This window comes from Diadema antillarum, unplaced genomic scaffold (genome assembly GCF_040938485.1).
Source record: "Diadema antillarum isolate AM-2024a unplaced genomic scaffold, OU_Dant_1.0 scf00000112, whole genome shotgun sequence".
Classification (NCBI taxonomy): Eukaryota; Metazoa; Echinodermata; class Echinoidea; order Diadematoida; family Diadematidae; genus Diadema; species Diadema antillarum.
Window position 1 is genome coordinate 956,526 of NW_027271001.1, and position 18,741 is coordinate 975,266.

An 18,741-nucleotide genomic window follows, 5' to 3' on the forward strand; every position below is an offset into this window, starting at 1 on the left:
ATGGTGCCAGAGTGATGCGTAACGAAAGAACGATCCCATTCTATGCTGATAAGCAAAAATATATCGAGAGTAATACACACTGAGTTATTTGCTGAATGCCAAACGTGGCATGTTTGACGCACTGAAGTTGTGCTGTGTAAATATTTGCATGGCAAAACGTGATCAAATGTGACAGCAAGTACAGACTAATGGGTGAATACTGCCATGAACAACAGCAGTTCATACGTGAGCTAATGAAAATGTGCAAAGCGGCAACATCATTCTGTTTGTCAGCAAATGCACATCCTCAGTTCTGGTTCGCAGAGCAAAAGGTGGTACATGACCTTTGACCCACCATCCTGCATTACCTCTTCACATCAAAGAGAAGGAAGCAAAACTAAGCAAAAGCACAATGTTGCGATTCACAATACACCTCCCATCAGCAGCAGTCATGGGCCTTAAAGGACAAGTTCACCTTCATAAACATAAGGATTGAGAGAATGCAACAATATTAGTAGAACACATCAGTGAAAGTTTGAGGAAAATTGGACAATCGATGTAAAAGTTATGAATTTTTAAAATTTTTGTGTTGGAACCGCTGGATGAGGAGACTACTACAGCTTGTGAGTCATATGCGTACAACAGTATAAAGAAAATGTAAAAGAAAATTCAACATATTTTCACTTTTTTCGCATAATAAAAGAGCACTTGACCTGCCTCTTTCAAAAGGCAGGGGGAATAATATTACCCATAACATTTGTCGGTAACGAGTCAGGGGAATGTGTACTTTTTTCAAAAGATGGAATTTTGTGAAATTCTCTTTATATTTTCCTTATATTGTTGTACGCATGTGACATCTAAGTTATTCATACACTGCAGTAGTCTTCTCATCCAGCGGTTACTGCACAAAAACTTCAAAAATTCATAACTTTTGAACAAATTGTCCGATTTTCCTCAAACTTTCACTGATGTGTTCTTCTAATATTGCTACATTCTCTCAATCCTTATGTTTATGAAGGTGAACTTGTCCTTTAAAAACCTGCCTTAAAACTCCTTGTAACAATGCACGTCTTGAAAGTGCTTTGAGTCCCACTTTATTTTGGCCAGTCGTTAGATGGCTACAAGGCACGTACTTTTTCGCACAGGCTCTGCAAATATAGCAAATGCCCTATACAGATTAGTCATACAGATCTCAAAATGTATCACTTCCTAACCCCGTTATCATCATAATCCTGAGCAAATTTGCCAATCACTGAGAAAAGCTGGGGGAGGGGGTTAGGGTAAACCGCCAACTGATACAGGTCTGAAAATTTGGATGAGCAAAACCTCAAGCCTGCAAAATTCATCACTAGTCTGATGAAGGAGTATCACCCGAAACATTGAACTGGCAAGTTTGCAAATATGGTCATTGTTGTTGTCTTAATAATACATGTAGTATGGCTCTCTGTAGACAACATTTGCCCAAGAAGCAAAAAACTGACCAATAAACAATCTAACAAATGAGTAAATAAGCAAAAAAGTTGTACTGCCATGAAAAGGAAATAACAAAAAAAAGAAAGAAAAGAAATTCAATACTGCTAATATCAAAGGGCAGGTCTATTCCAGGTTCTGGGGTATCAGAAACCTGTTGTTATTGAGTATTAAGTAAATGAAGTCTTTAGAAATCGTGATACACCTGTCAGGGCAGCAGTGAGCTCTCTTATCCAATATATAAGCTCTACAATCATTTATCCCCATTTCATGAATGCACATCCAGCCAGCAAAGATACTGGATTCAGGAGAAGTTCATCCATGCACCTGCCAAATCAACCTGAAATGCCCACAAAGGGTAATGAACAATTTGTATCTAAACGCACGACCAAACCACCAACCCATGTTTCACATTTAGAGCAAAATGGTTTGCTATTAAAGCAAACAAAACCCAACCAAACGAAAACAAGGCAATACCAGCCCCATCAAAAAGAGTGATCTTTTATAGGATACTCTCCACTTCAGCACATTTTAAACAATACTGTCCTGCAGTACACTCAACAAAATATACCTGTTTACTTTGCCACCTTTGCCCTTTTGAGGACATTGGCTTACAATTGCATCTGTGGGATAAATCTACATTGTATACAGTCCTGCATAATCCGGCGCAATCCCCCTCCCCCTTCTATCTGTCTGTCTGTCCCTCTCTCGCTTCCCAATTCCGTCCCGGCACTGAAAAGATTATGACGAGGAAAGCGACTGTATCCACAGTCATAGCCCCACAGGGGCGAGTCACCAGAGTATATGCACACACACACACACACACACACAAAAGAACTCTGAGCGATCCGACAAACTGCCACCGGCAAATATGACACCAAAAGGCATCCGCCAGCCCAATTCCTATCAGCCAACTTGCGTCCGGCCGATTCAGACTCGATTCTGAGCGGGTGCGATCTAATTCTTCCCCTATCTGCGGGAGAGCCACAGTGTGGGGTGCTGCGACTCATACATTGTAGGTTACTCTGTACTGTTTTCAAGCCTTGGCATTGGGTTCCTCGGTATTCTCGCTTTCTTCTCTTCCGCTTGAAAGTGTCGGTGATGTTTCAAATAACCGACCGGTCATAACGCACACCGCCTGGGTCCCGTATGTTAGCAGTCATGATGTCTTACGCCAATGAGCAGTGACAATGTCGGTAATTCACACCTCGCACATAAACTGCTGGTAGTAATTACAGTCAGCATCCCCAGATTCTTATACATATGACCATTCTCACAGGGGAAACATCATGCTGTCTGACCTTTCCGTCCATGGCTCTCGAGAAATCCCATGATTTTTGCCACTGTCGTACACATGCGCGTTCAGCTCAAATAATTACAGCAGGCACAGACATAAAACAAATAACCTCTTTGGTAGCACTGAACTACAAATTAGGACATAAACATTAGCCAGGCTGTCTAGAGGGGTGGAGGAATAGAAAGATCTCTCTAAAATTACACTTTTAAACAAGTCCCTTTATCATCATGGGAATAACAAAGCCTGTAGAATTATAAATGTTGACAACCTGCTTTTTCTTGCCTCCCCTCTAAGAGTTGGGAAGCACCCACCTCCCTCGAACACTTCTCGGTTTCTACTCACACCCTTGCCGAACGAGATAAGGAATCGATGCAAGAAAAGATGTTTACAGAGCACACATGCCCCTAATATCCACACGACATTCCCACATTTGCCGCTCGAGATCCCACCACTGATAGAGTTCACCCGAGGGTAAGTTAAAGAGAGCTACACGTACATATCGATGGCGGTTGGAAGGAGACACACGGTCAGTTTCGACATCTCTTCTTCATGCGCTCTGCATGGATTGCCCATTTAAGAGGTCGATGAGCTTCTCATATTTCAAGTATACACGACAATGCCCTTTTGTTTCTCTTGCTACATTATCACTAACAGACAGTTTTGTTCAGAGAGGTACTTGTAGAATGTTGAAGTGAACTGCACAGACAAGAACTTTTTCTGTTTCATACTTGACATACACTTCAAACAGTAAATATCAAACTGCAACACACAGATTTCAGTTGTATTCAAGTGGTGCAGATAGTATGTGAAAAAGATGCTCACTTCCAACGGAGACTCGGAGAGTGAAATTTTGCATATATAGGGGTATATTTTGGAGTGCTGATTTAAAAAAATTGCCGGATCCAAGAGATCTAACCACTGGGTCGACCGCCATCTTGAATTCCAATATGGCTGCCATGACGAAACATTAACAAGATCTCTATCTATCATTTAGAATCCAAGATAGGGATCTTTTAAAATGTTTTGTCATGGCGGCCATATGGGAATCGCTATCATCATCCTCATCCTTATCATCATCGTCATCATCATAATTATCCTCAACATTATCAATGACCAGCACGTATCAAACCAGAGCCATGTTCTTACTTCTCCATCTCTCATCATTTCCACCCCCATCCCCCCCCCCAACAAGTTATAAGAAACAGAGAGAGAAGGAGAGGAAGAGAGAGAAAGAGAGAGTCGCTGTGCAAATACTACAACATGAATGCTCAGCTGCACCTGTGCTTGCTGTAACTCATTCTTTCTACTTCTTTTTTTTTAATCCTTATTTGGGATTGTTATACTCAGCGCTGGCTATACTGGTACTTCCTTCCTGTCGCGTGCCAAACAACCGGCCGTGAAAGTGCGCCATTCGTCTTCGGGTAGGGGTGCGCGACAGAGCCGGTGAATACCGTGATTGACTCCCGTCACGTAGCGACGCTTGGGAGTATGTGAGACTGAGAGCAGCTGCACAACGGCAGTATTGCCTTGTTATCCCGATTGCTCGTAACCTTCGCTATAAACGCATCGCTCAAAGCCCAGTCAGTGAGTGCATGACGGACGGCATCTCCTTCCAATTATACTATAAAACCTCATGCAAGGACTGGGCGGGCTAATGCAAACTATCATGCCGGCATCCGCAATTGCCAGGCACAGCAAGTGATTTACCAAGGACCTCTTGATTAAAGAGTCAGTACGCTATTAAAACCGTGGCCACTTGCAGCAAAGGTATACTGAAATATATCCTGGTCGAATGGAAAAAAACAGTAAAATTTACCATTCACTGAAACTTCGTGTTGACTTTAACCTCATGCCCATTATTGTATAAATTTAGTAATTTCAAATAAAATAATATGCTATGACATCTTCCAGCAACCAGGGAAGAAACTCTAGGCAAGACAAAATTACTTCATAATAAGTGTGGGTGATTTTTTGAGATGATGAAGTACCTCACCTCAGTTTAGTAAAGATGTTTACATGCATGAAAAGTCCTCAAACTGCAGGGGAAAATAAATGCCTCCTTCCCCCACCCCCCCCCCCCCCAACAAAATGGCCGGGACTACGTTATTTATCTATTTACATTTGTAACTCCACTGAACAAAAAACAAGGAAGGAAAAAAATCACTGAAAAGCCAATCAGCAATTCATGTCAACAATACAACTGTGAAAAAAATGTGATTCTCAATGGCCATTAACTCCAGGTAGTTACCAGAAGTAGGTCATCAAATTCTACCATACATGCACAACAACATCTACAATGTACATTGTAGAACACAGTGCTGTTTCTTGGGTACTATTTGTGGATTGTTTTTGTTATCCGATATACTCAGCTATCTTTAGAGTTTAATCAATAACTATGACATTTTCTTTGTGACTTACACCCAATAACATTTATATTTTTATTATGATTTTGCCATAAAAAGCTTGTCAAGACGCAAGGCGCACCAGCCTGAAGAAGCTTGGTGAGTGACACAAGAGAAGTGAAATGCTTGGAGTCCTTCCTTCCATCCCTCCCCACCTCGAAAAAAACAAAGTGAGAATCAGAAATGCAACCGTGGAAAGCGGTAGAGCATAATGGGTTCATTACGATCAATTACCGCGAAACATTCAAGCAGACATACATTGTATATTTGAAAGCATAGATGACACGGGGGTTGTTATCGCATCGAGCGACAGCAATTAATGCATTTTAGGCCCCCAGTCGGGGCAATTAATACATTAAAGCTATCAATCACAGCTCACGTTTCACACCAGTTCTGCTAATGCTGCTCAGATTACAACCATCACACTCATATATCGCCCCCAACCCCCCAAAAAACATCCCCCCCCCCCCGAGGGCCTTCTTTCACAAACTGCTTTGCACGCTGCCATTTGCATTCCCTCGCACTGTCAACAGCTCGAGTCATGATATTTTGGTAAATAGCAGATATCACAACATTAGAATATAAACACGCCAATGCCTGAATTTACTAGCTGCCCCCTCAAAAAAAGAGAGAAAAAAAAAATTAAGACAAGAAACAACAAATTGTACATTTGATAACAATTCATATCGAGAGTAATTTCTTGTCAAGAGAGAATAATTGTGTGTATGCCATTCTATCAACATTACAGAGTTTTTATATATTTTTTGGTCTTCTGTCTCTCCGTCTTTGGTTACCTGGTAATCATTCCTTGTCTGAAGGTGACACAAGTAAGAAAATATTCACTAAACCTCTTGATGTTGGATACAAATATGGTTTCGATATCGTAAAATTCCAACATAATCTAAAAATGACATTTTTTTTTTCACAACCTGTTTACTGCAAGACGAGCACTAACCTGTCGAAACGTGAAAATCTTTGTCCACGGAAGATCACAACCTATTTCTACGGGTCTGTATTGTGAGCTGAAGTGGGTCTTTCCACAGTAAGGTTATTCTCTCATAGCAAATATGCAGAATGATGCATTACCATTAAGAATACTATAGGCAACTCTCTCCGTTTCTCATGTACTCCTCTACATCTCATACACTTTCTCCTTCAATATGCTGGTAAAAACTTCAGCTTAATTGTTGAAACACATATTTATCAATCTGTCTCTATATCAAATGCTCTCTCAATCTCTATCTATCTATCAATCTATCTATCATCAGAATCTAATCTATTTTGTATAGTTTCATCCGCAGTGATATGTTCATAATACTCTCACAATCTTTTACCACTTGATAGTTGAGTTAAGCCCATTTGGCCCTCAACCACATTTCTGTGTTGCTAGAACTCATGCACACACAGACAGATAGACAAATAGACAGACATAATAGACAGACGCACACACACACACACACATGTATACTTTGTTCAATCCCTTGGTTTATCGACTCTTCTCGGCCCTGAAGTATCGAAGTGACACGAACTAACACACAAAATATGAAATAAACAAAATAAATTTATGTTTGTCAGATAGTCAGACATCCTATCAGTTTTTTTTTTAATAAAAATCTTTTACCACTTGATAGTTGAGTTATAGTTTGCAAGAAGAGATGAATCTTGTGTACACACACACACACACACACACACACACACATATTTGCCTTTTCTTTCATCAAATTTGTACATATTTGCATGCGTGAGTCCCGAAACATCTGTGTTCCCACATGTTCAACATTTGTTTCAAAAGAATGAAAGTGCAGTGTACTGTCACAATGAACCCTTTTTGAGGGATCATCTTAACACGAACAATTAGCCCCGAACACATCTCCACAAGTGCTTTCCGAATTCGTCGGTAATTGATTCATTTGACAGTGCACACACGACCAGCCGTCCCGTAATTGCCAGTTCAAAAACTGACTCCACTGGAAGAAAACAAACACACACAATCACATATTCACCCACCCATCAATTCCTCCTCCCCCCCCCCCCCCCCCACCACCCCACACACACACAGACTAACAGCAACAGATCAACCGAACTTCCACAAAAGGATACGCTATAATTGTCTCGTAGCTTGAAATCTGATCCTTGTTTCGCAGGACGTAGATTAGACTCAGCACGAAGACGGTCACCATGTGCATGGTCAGCGAAAGTAAGAAGAGGAAAAAGTAGCGGTAATTCCTCCTCCCGACGCAGTTGTTCACCCACGGACAATGGTGATCAAACCTCTGTAAGAACAAAGAAAACAAAGAGAGAATTCATTAATTCACAGTATCCTGTACAGACTTAGAATTGAAAGAAACAAATCAATACTTCATTAATTATTTTCTTTTTTACAGTTCAGTTCTTAGTTTAAAGCAATCCTGTCACTGTTACAAAAGTTCTATACTAAACATGGTTTAGTACAAGCTGAAAATGCCATTCAGATACGCTGTACACCCAATCGTGTTTTAAATTGATAGATTATACTACCAATAACAGAAAAGATTAGCATCAGCTGTTCATACAAGTAGGACACCACAGAAGATGCATAATCCCAGATATTGTATTTGGTGAAATGATAATGAGTCAGTCACTCCAAACAATATTATAAACTAAACTCATTAGCTTTCTACAGTGTAAGGGATCTTGTGACCAGTTCAAGCAGACTCATTAGTCCAAATTTACGAAGGTGGTACAATCTTTGTCCATGCTTTAAAACCACGGACAAAGACCGTAGTTTGTATGGGGCGCCAAGTGTCGCAAGGCCTATTTCATAACGAAATGACCATTTCGTCAATGAAAGATTTGGATTTAGCGCTGCAGATAGACTCTGCCCTTAGCAACGAGGGAGTGACCTTATTGGTCAGTGCGTGACATCCTGGTTACTGATTGGTCATGCATAGATCACTGGCGCTAAGCTTGAATGAGCTTGCTAGGAGCATACTTTCTATTGTCAAGAGGTGAAAACCGTCTGCATCCCCTTGATCATGATAGCATCAGAAGAACTAGAAATGTCGCTATGGCGACTGGTATGCCTCCGCCATAATGCATGATTTTCCTAATAGGTCTAGATAGTACATGTGGACAATGTGTGATTACATTTTCACAAAACTGGCAAAATATTGAAATGACAAGTTTGTCACAAATGTGTTGAATGTTCACCTTCCTTGACCTTGGTTTAATTGGATGAATAGGAGAGCATGTATTTGGGGATTTAAGGACTTTAACTTGACTTTGACCCATTCATACATTTATGCATTGAGTAATTTTCATGGTACCAGTATGGAGAAAAAGTGCAATTTCTGTAGGGCAAGTCCAAGATATCGCGCACCTTACGTATGGGACATTCAGAGATTTCAAACCTCTGAAAAGTAATGAAGGAGCACTTGGATTTTACTGTTAATCATCAGGAGGACTGGTAGCCCTGAGAAGAATATTGTGTTGAACTTTGATGTCATTCGACCTTGGGTTAATTATTTTATTAACAAAAACATGGCAACTTACGTATGGGACCAGAGAAAAACTGGATTTTTCAAAATAAAGTTTGAATTGAAAATTCTCTGAAAGTACCTTACTGATCAAGTTCTATTTAGAAGTGAAGAAAGGTACAATACTGACGTGTCTTTCAGCAAAGTTTCACTGCAAAAGAATGGCGCATATTTTCATGAAGTTCGTTTAATTAACGAAAGTACACCTTACGTATGGGACATGGCTCAACTTACGTATGGGACATTTGTCTTTAGTGCACAAGTGTATTCATGGGAATGACTTTAAATTTTCCCATAGTGTCATATTCTGTTCCACAAATCATACTACAACATGTAACAAATGAAATAGACTTCTAAGTGGGTACTTTCCCAGTTCAGATACCTAACAAAAGCTAAAATAAGACAAATAAAGTAACTACCAATTTACAATTAAATGTCTTAGTTTGGAATCCGTCATGCATTAACACTGTCCTCATGATGTCTACACATACAGATACAGTATACTGACACTCTATTTCTAGCCCATTTGTAATACTCTGGTCAATATTTTTTATCAAATGAAAAAAAAAATGTGCGAATTCTAGCTTGCGACCTTGATGTAGCATACATGCACATGTACCATGCCTAATTTGTAGTCTTGATAATTTCAACTGTAAAATCAAATGTCATGTACAGTGTAATTTGCAAATACAGTTTGAAGTGGGTACTTTTAGTAGTTCTAGGCTTACCTTGCAAGTTGTCTAAGTTTTTATAGAGCTTTGTAATTGTTTGAGATGCAGCACAAAACAAAACAACAAGAAGAGTGATTAATTTTGCTCTGTAATCATCATGTTTTGCCATGTGAATTTTAGCTTCTGCAAAATCAATCAAATTTTAATGAAACTTTTAGATTTTAAAAGCCTTGGTAGAACAAAGAGATAGAAGAATGTAGGTGCCAATGCTGGCTTCTTTTTTTTCAAATTGCTTGGCTTCAGGTCTATGAAACCAAAGACGACAAAATTTGTGTTTATACTTTGTACATACATACTGTATGCTTGTGTAGTGATACAGGAAAGATTATCATTTGTACATAATCTTAAGAGAAAATGTAATTCTAGATTTGAAACACTTAAGTAACTCACTGATCTGAAACTTACAATTTTGATAAATTCTAATTTGCTTAATTTGATCATACACTACAAGATTGCAATGCTTGTTGATAATTGTGTAGATGTGGGGTACAAAGTACAATGTAAGTATGAGTTGATGAAGGTGTCTCAGAGCACATCTGTCTCTTCAAACACAATATAGAAAAGAAAATTGAATTCCCTATTTGTTTGTGTAATTTGTGATATTAGCACTCCAACCACAGAACCAGTATTGATATTGTGGTTCATGGCAAATGTAAACTATAGTCTTCATTTTACAGGATTTTCAGAAATCATGTTCATGACCTTGATAAGTCATGACATATTCTGAGGGTGTGCAGTTGAAATATTAAACATCATATCAAAGTAAAAAGTATTCTCGTAGGGTTTTTCCTTTGCTATCAACTCAAGTAATGACAAAGTTACCTGCTGTCACCTCAAGTGATTTTTCTTTTCAGTAAGACCTGTAATGTTGTCATTGATAAGCGCCACAAGCACAATTGTTTTGATTTCCCTTTTTAGGCTGTACAGCCTGTAGTACATGCTGAACAGTGTACTGCACCTAAAATGACACTCAGAGAATCCCATTCTCTAGGACAAAGTCATTTTGTAGAGAGGTAAAGTTGAAAATGATAACTGAATTAAGAAAATGTCCAATATCAAAATGTTAAAAGGAGGAATGTTAATTGACGACCAGCTGCACAGCCTGTAATGAAAATAAGAAAATACAGGTATAAATGAATATTCTTTATTTTCCTTTCTTAATCATAGAATGACTCAATAATGCTGTTCTTACACTCTCCCTGAGGTCAACTAAGTAGGAGAGGTAGATATACAGACATATCCTTCAGAGTAGGTGCAAAGATAACCATTAACCAAACAAATGTAAGGACATATAGCATCCATGTCAAAAGGCGGTTTTCCCATTTACTTTGCATGTAATGTCCCATTTACTTTGCATGTAATGTCCCATACGTAAGGCATTTGTCCCATACGTAAGCAAACTTTAATTAGTTATAAGATGAAGGACTAATTAAATTTCCACATTTAGTTTTGCTAATCTGGAGTTAAAATGAATAAATTAGAACTTCCTAAAGTATGATTGGTCAATGTTACAAATCTTCAGAAAAAACTTAAAAAAACATACTCAAATCCTTACGTATGGGACACTTCATTCTGGGAAAGAGCATAATTTGCATAATTAATGTGCTGACCTTGACTTACCTATTGGAAATCATACTAGCTCATACAAGGGTCATGTCCATAAAGGAACTAGGTCAAGGACAAATTCAACTGATTTTAGATGAATATTTTTAATTTGTCCCATACGTAAGGTTTGTTTTTGATTTATGCAAATTAAGGCCATATTTCTTGCATAAATTTGCATAATTAAATATTTTCTTTGCTGGAAATATGTAATTTAACTCTTTGGCTACAACATGATATCAATAACTTTTTGATTAAATCAAGATGAATTTTGAGCATCTGAGGGGACATTATCTTGGACTTGCCCTGTACTGAATAGTGAATTGTTACCATGTTCATCTGGCCTTTGACCCTAAAATTCATAAGATACTAGTAATCACTTTCAGGTAGAACATGCATAAATATGCAGTAAGTTTCACGATAAATTGAGCCACTTCTGAGATATGGAGGAAAAGTTAGTTCAGCATGTTCACTTGATCTTTGACCTTTTGACCTTTGAGGCAAAAAAAAAAAAAGAAAAAGAAAAAGAAAAAACTCTCCAGATAATTTCTATTAGGTTACACATGCATACACCAAGTGTAATAATGCCTCTGGCACCACTTCGTGGCGGAGGCATAAAAAAAAAATAATAATCCTGCTGGCATTGCATGAACATGAGGGAAATAGTAAAATTTTGAAGTGTTGCACTTGACCTTTGACCCCATGAACCCTACATTCTCTATATAATCACTGCCAGTCAGTACATGTATATACTATGTTCCATGAAGATACCTTGAACAATTTTCCAATTTACAGAGAAAAAAAAGTTTTAATACTTTTACTCGACCTTTTGACCTTTAACCTTTGACCTCATGACCCAAACTTTCACCAGAGAATCTAAATTGGGTAATACATGTATACACTAAGTTTCAAGAAAATATCTTCTGGCATTGCATAGATATGGTGGAAATAGTGAAATTTTATGTATTTGACCTTGACCTTTTGACCTTTGACCTTGAGCATGTGCACCCAAAAGTTGATAGGCACAACTTCACCCCCTAATACACATACATGCCAAGTTTCATTAGGATACCTCAACAGGTTTTGATAGTTACCTTGTCCACAAAATTCATTACGGACGGACGGACGGACGGACGGACGGACGGACGGACGGACAACCCGAAAACATAATGCCTCCGGCACCACTTCGTGGCGGAGGCATAAAAACTTTGAAGGCGGATTCTCTAAACGCTGGTTTCTTTAACTACTCAACATGCGCTACTAAAATCATTGATATCTCTGCAACCAAGTACTTTAATGATTCGCTTTATATATGAAATTACAGTGGAAGAGTAAGGCAATAATGTCATGACATTTTCAGAAAATTGTCCTCCTCTGACTTTTGGTGCCTTTTGTTGTAGCGGGTCACAAATCACCTTTTGTTTTGCCAATCATAAAATTATTTTCAGTTCAGGGTCAACACTGCACATTAATTTGCAAATGAAATACCAATTATTCACTTGATTAGTTATTTCAGATGAATTTTACAGAATCTGCTTTATCTTTACTCTCGCAATAAATACACCACCTCAACACAAACCCAGGAGCAGGTTGGAAACAAACCCCTCCGAGTTTAATCACAACAGGCAGGCCATTAATCACTCTACAGATTTCAACCGCAAAACTCCTGCATGGTAAATACGGGGGAAGTGGCACTTTGTTTGGGTGACAAGTTCGGACGATAACGATGCGTGGGTAATCCCGCAACATCCAACCATTACAACTAATCATCGCTCACGAATGCATTTCACGACTGCCAGACGGAAATTGATAATGGGAGTAATAAAGGAAACACAGAGTGTCCACGACTTTACACAATCTTTGCTACAATAGCTCTCTCTACATGGAACAAATAATTAAGAATACAAACGAATTTAAAATGGCAAAAAGAAAGGAACATCAAAATCTGAAGTAATTTCAGTAGACGTGATGCATAATAACCAGGGCAAGTCTTTATTGAGTCTACTGTTCAAGCAGACTGGCATTGGTATCAAAACAACTTTCACTTTTACCTTTAATCACCATGACCATTTTATTCACACCCCAACCCCACCCCCCGAAAAAAAAGTGTTTTAGCCTCGTATCATGCAGAACGGAGGGTTAGATTAATGATCAGTTAAATGTTGTGCTGTGATCATGAATGTGATTCTGACGAGTGCCTATGGCCTGAACATTACATAGTGAACTAAACATACAAAACAAGCTCTCAATCCTGACTGAAAATCCCCTTTCACCGATTTGCCACTGGGTGCTGGTGATATTCAATGGTTAGAAGCCCCCATGCAATTACACAACATTATGGCCAGAATTCATGTAAGTGTCAATCGAAATTGAAATCTCGTCTACGGATGATGCAAACTTCAAGTGCGTCAATGCCCTACTGCAAGTGGAAGAAAAAATTTATCAATGGTCCTATATAATCTTTTACCATTTCCTCTAAAGGAAACCTCAATTATATGCAAATAATATTTTGACTTCACTGACAGAGAGAAGAGTCTAGAAGTCCTTGTGATGAGACACTCAAATGTCTGAAGCACTTACACGTCGTTTGGCATCTGAAACTCATTAAAAAACGTGCAAGATATCTTCTGTCGAATATGATGAAAAACTGCGACCTTGTGTGACTTCATCGAATACAATTGAGAGATAGAGAGAATTTCAAGATTCCTACAGAATCTGCGTAATACATCCTAAACCCTATTAAAAATACATGCACTCGGCAGTAAATTACATTTGCAATATTACAGCGTCCAATGCATCTTCTCTTCTATGACATTTGAAGGCAGGAGCCACTGATGGTTTTCCCCACATTGTCTATATAACAGCAGTGAGATTTATGTATCATACATAATGATGCCAACTATGATTTTTTTTTTTCTTTTTTCTTTTTTCTTTAATACAGCCCCCATAATCATTCAGGTCTATAAAATTTCTATGCCAGCATGGAGTCAGTCGATCCTTCAAACAAATTATTTGCCCTGGTTTTTCTGACAGCATCAATATAGAATTACAAATAATGAGAGAGAGAGAGACAGGGAATTAAAAAGAAAATCTTCCTGTTGTTTTTACCACATCCACACATCCTACGGAACCCCACGGCAAAGAGTACGGAACAAGCAACAGCAAAATTCATGTCACCGGATTTATGTTACAATGATTGCTTTTTTTCGCCTCCCTGGGGGGAAATAGAACCCGGCCACAGCTTGTATTATACATATCCCCCCACGTTATCATCGCGCTCTAAGAACAAGGCCGCATGTGTGAGTTGGCACATCCTGCACAATAAGTAGCAAGCGCTATATGGGCATGATGCTGCGGAGGGGATACACTGCATGAGCACTATGTATGTTTGCATAAATCTGCCAAATCCATGGCAGCCTACATCATACAGTACACGCTCCCAGTATGTACTATGAATTCCATTTCCAGATATCATACCAGGCAGCAGAAAGCTCAAGTGTCATATTCAGTCTGCCTCCTGCTTAATTTTCTCTCAACACGGGAGGGATGAGAATTCTTTGGGATTTACTTGCATGTTTGTTTGTTTGTGCACTTGTTTGTTTTCCCTGCATGCTTGTGTTGGAGTGGTATCCGCCACTGGCTAAATCTGTGTGTCTTCCCCATTGCCAGTGTTTAGTGTATGCCTACAATTACGAGAGTGATGCACTAGAAGAAAGGCTTTTTGTTTTTCTCCTTCAGACAATGTAAAAGTTTTATTGTTCTGTCCACATGTGGCCACAACCACCTGATATGGATCATAAATACAATTGCACATGTAGGCCCTACAATGTATGTCTCAAAGCATAATATTTGTATTTATACTAGTATTAACATCAGTGCTGATTAACTTTTCAGAATCTGCAAAACCTTAAAATGCTCAATATGAGAGAAGATGAAACAAAATATCAATTGAAGTGAAAAGCCATTAAACTTAACAATTGAGTCTCATACAGTAATGACAAACGGAATGGTGTTTTCATTGAACATGGATGTGACATATGAATGATTACTGGTACAGCTGTATTTATTGTTGTGTGACATCATGTTTGAAGCTAGTCACTTTCCATGTGTGGTTGCAAAATCATGACAACATCACAATCACATTGTATGGCATCATCCCGCCCCCCCCCCCAACTGTGATATATCAAATATCGGTAGTATATCATTCATATGGGGGAGGGGGGGGGGGAGGGGGAGGAAAGTCACTTCATGGACGAAGTTTTTGAACTCTGCCCAGAACAACAGCTGTTTGAGAGAAGAAAATTATGAGTGTGAGAGCACACAGAGCACACCGAGCATCAAATAACGCTGCATTTTGTATACAAGAGCATCCCCAGACGTCATCACTGGCGATGATTCAGCCTTCATGTATTGTTTAGGAGCACCAAGGCTCTAAACCCAAGCCTACCGTCCAGACCACAAAGTGTCAGCTTCTGTCCCCCTGACAACCCCCCTTTCACCCCACAGGAAGCTTTCACATTTCACATGTACAATGTATCACCTAACATAACTATCATATCTAAAAATCTCTGATTCAACTGCAAAATGTCTGCCCCAATACTTACAAGTACGACTGCTGTTCTTAACATCTTCTCTAAAGCTGATCGAGATTCAACAAATATCAAATTACACTTTTGTCCCCCTTGAGCAAGACTTGTTTACACACAAGCAAAGCTTAAAAAATCCAGGCTGTTTTCTTATTCTTTGCTGGCAGTTCAAAGGGGCTGGGAGCTATAGATGCAGTATCATCTATAATGTAATGCATTCATACTGATTTACATACTTATTGTGTTGATTCGTGATGTCGTTAAAACAATGTTAACAATGTTAATGTCAATAACTGAAAGTAAGTCCTGTATGTTACATTACAGATGCATATACTTTTATGTCAGACTTCCCTTTAAAAAAAAAAGAAAGAAAGAAAGTATCAATGTATAATATTATTGAAACCCAGTTGCCTTCTTGTCATGTTTTGTTTTGTTTTGTTATGTTTTGTTTTGTCTGTTTTGTTTGTTTGTTTTGTTTGTTTTGTTTTTTGTTTTTGTTGGGTGTGTGTTTGTGTAGTACATGTATTTTATCGTCTCACATAACCCTTTTTTATCTTTCCTTTCCACCCCCTCCCTTCATCCCTACCCTTGTTTTATGTAAATAATCTCCCTTCACCCCATTACACATAGCCTCCCTTGTCTATTCCCTGTTTTCGTTTGGAATTGTGTATTTCTTGTTTGTTTTTTTCCACTACGTGTATATATATATATATATATACACACAATTTATTTTTTTCTTTCTTTTATTCCTGAGGGACCTTGTCTCACAAGCTATGCTTCACTAAGGTCTCCTCGTTTGCCTTTCTCAAAATATTTGTTACCCTTTCTTTATCATTTCACATGTACATGTAACCATATACTTATGTACTTGCAAAAATTTTTAGTACTAGTTGTTGTTGTTCCTATATACTCTTTAAAGAAAGTGCCAATGTTATTGTTATGTTATTGTTATATTGTTTCGTTGGAAGAAAGACAAATGAATAAATAAACTTGAAACATTCTATTTGAATGTTTTGTATAAACATATGATTTTTTTTTTCTTAAAGTGATAATGAAAATAACAATAACGACCATGATAAATAATAATTAATAACAGCTAAAAATGATGTTTAAGATGATGATTATGATGACAGTAACAGTAATAATGATAATGATATTTGTACAAGTGCAGGGGAGAGTGACTGTTGAGATAAAAGTCTTATAGTCTTGGTGCTAGACTAACCAGGCCAGACTGATTCCTACCCCCCCCCCCCTTGCATAGTGCATTCATGTGCCCTCTCTTCAACATCTATGTTGTATGTGATGTGTGTGTGCATGTCAGGTAGTGAACTTACGATTTATGGTTATCGCATCGACACCTAGAGCTCTCCATTCTCGGGTCTGCTGCCGTTTTGTGAGCAGTGTCTGGTGGCAGAAGCAGCGCGCTATTTTTAGGCGCATGATTCAACACCTCATTCTGCTTTAATTCATCCACCATTGAACTGTATTACAGCCGTAACATGCATCAAATCAAGTCTACTACGCCAACCTCCTTAAAGGTCCCCTGACCTCCATTCCATGCTGACTGCTGCTGATGTGAATAGTGATAACATTTAGGTATCATTAAACTTATCTCAGAAGACCTACAGTTGTAACTATTGATAATCAATCATAACATCAAGAAAGGGAGAAATGTTGTTCAGGGGTGGTGCTTAGTGGATGAAGGAAAAAATAGAAAATACAAAATTAAAGACATTTGATACATTGAACAAGCAATCATGAATGTGTAAGGCACTCATAATTTCTGAAGACAGAAAAACATTGAGACACTATAAATCTTTTGCTATGATCTTCTGCCTGTATCGAGCAACATTCTACTTTATCTTCATAACCCATTCAGTTACATTCACCTCTTTATGAGATGACAGCTGGCTTATATTCAATATTAGTTACTAGCCAATTTCTTTTTACGATTCCTACTGTTCAGAGACTTCACTCCAGGCAATTGTCACCCTTTAAAGACATGATCCAAAAAAACATTCTGCTGGTATTACCACAGTGGCAGCACACAATAATGGGGAGCTGTACAGCCTGCTACCATAATCATTGTGGTTACCACGGCAACAATTAAGCCATTCACAGTTGATTGGCTGTGGTCTCACTTTATAGAATGTGCTAGCTGAAATTACTGTATTAAAGTTGTCATTGCTCAAAGTGCTTCACAACTAAATGACTGCCAATTTTGTTTGCTTGTTTTTAGCCTATAACAGAAGTTAAACCCCTAACTACTAATACTCCCAATCCTGTGTGAAGAGAAATAAAATATTTTAACTACTTCGCCTTAACAAAGGATAAATCATCCTTTTTACTACCTCGTTTAGTACGCGACTATTTACTGACAACAGAGAAAAGAGAAAATGGAGATGTTACAGTAATCCGCATTATGCACACAACAGGCATATCCATGGTAACAGAAAACTGCGATATTTTCTCACTTTTATATAAGAGTCGTTGCCGATGACGTAGATTCTCAAGCATTCTGAGGGTTCAACGAACCCTAGGATGCACCAAAGTACAAACACATGGCTTTCCCCTGTTGTTTTCAAATTTGGGAGGGGGGGGGGGGGAAGACTCAATGTAAATTTTCCAATATTCTACAAATGAACCAGATAATTATTTGGCGACATCATCTCCTACAAGTTATTACGCTATTTACGCAGCGTCGACGCAAACTCATGACTGGCCAGGAAATGGGTTGTAACAAACAGGAGTGTCCGTAATGATTGGTCATGATGCAATTTCTGACCTTTCAATTTGAACCACCTGAGGACAGTGTTGAAAACAACCGAACACCGCTCTACACAAAACTGCAAAGTGGGAACACTACTCCAAATTCAGAATGATTTGAATAACGAGGTAAACTTTGGTTACAATTTCAGAAAAGAAAAAATGAATACAAAAATGACAGAGTTACAGAATTCAAGTTTCCCAAGAGAAACACTGGAATTGGTTGCATCCATCATATAATCAGTTAAGGCAAGATACACTTTTTACACCATTATGTCACAGCTCCTCCTTAGGATTACATAAAATATCATCAGACTTTTTACCGAAAAGTTAGTGGATATTGTAGTAGGTATGTCTTTACCCTTTAAAAGGTGTGTTGACTTGCACTGATTT

At 38.4% G+C, this 18,741-nt stretch overlaps 1 protein-coding gene across 1 annotated transcript in view; it reads right to left on the bottom strand.

Annotated features, from left to right (window-relative positions):
• Positions 1 to 18,741, bottom strand: part of LOC139719614 (uncharacterized) — a 94,796-nt gene that overhangs the window by 20,558 nt on the left and 55,497 nt on the right. Inside the window, exon 4 of the mRNA XM_071631022.1 lies at positions 7,249 to 7,421. Coding sequence (XP_071487123.1) covers positions 7,249 to 7,421 — 173 coding nt within the window. The remainder of the gene's footprint in view (positions 1 to 7,248; positions 7,422 to 18,741) is intronic.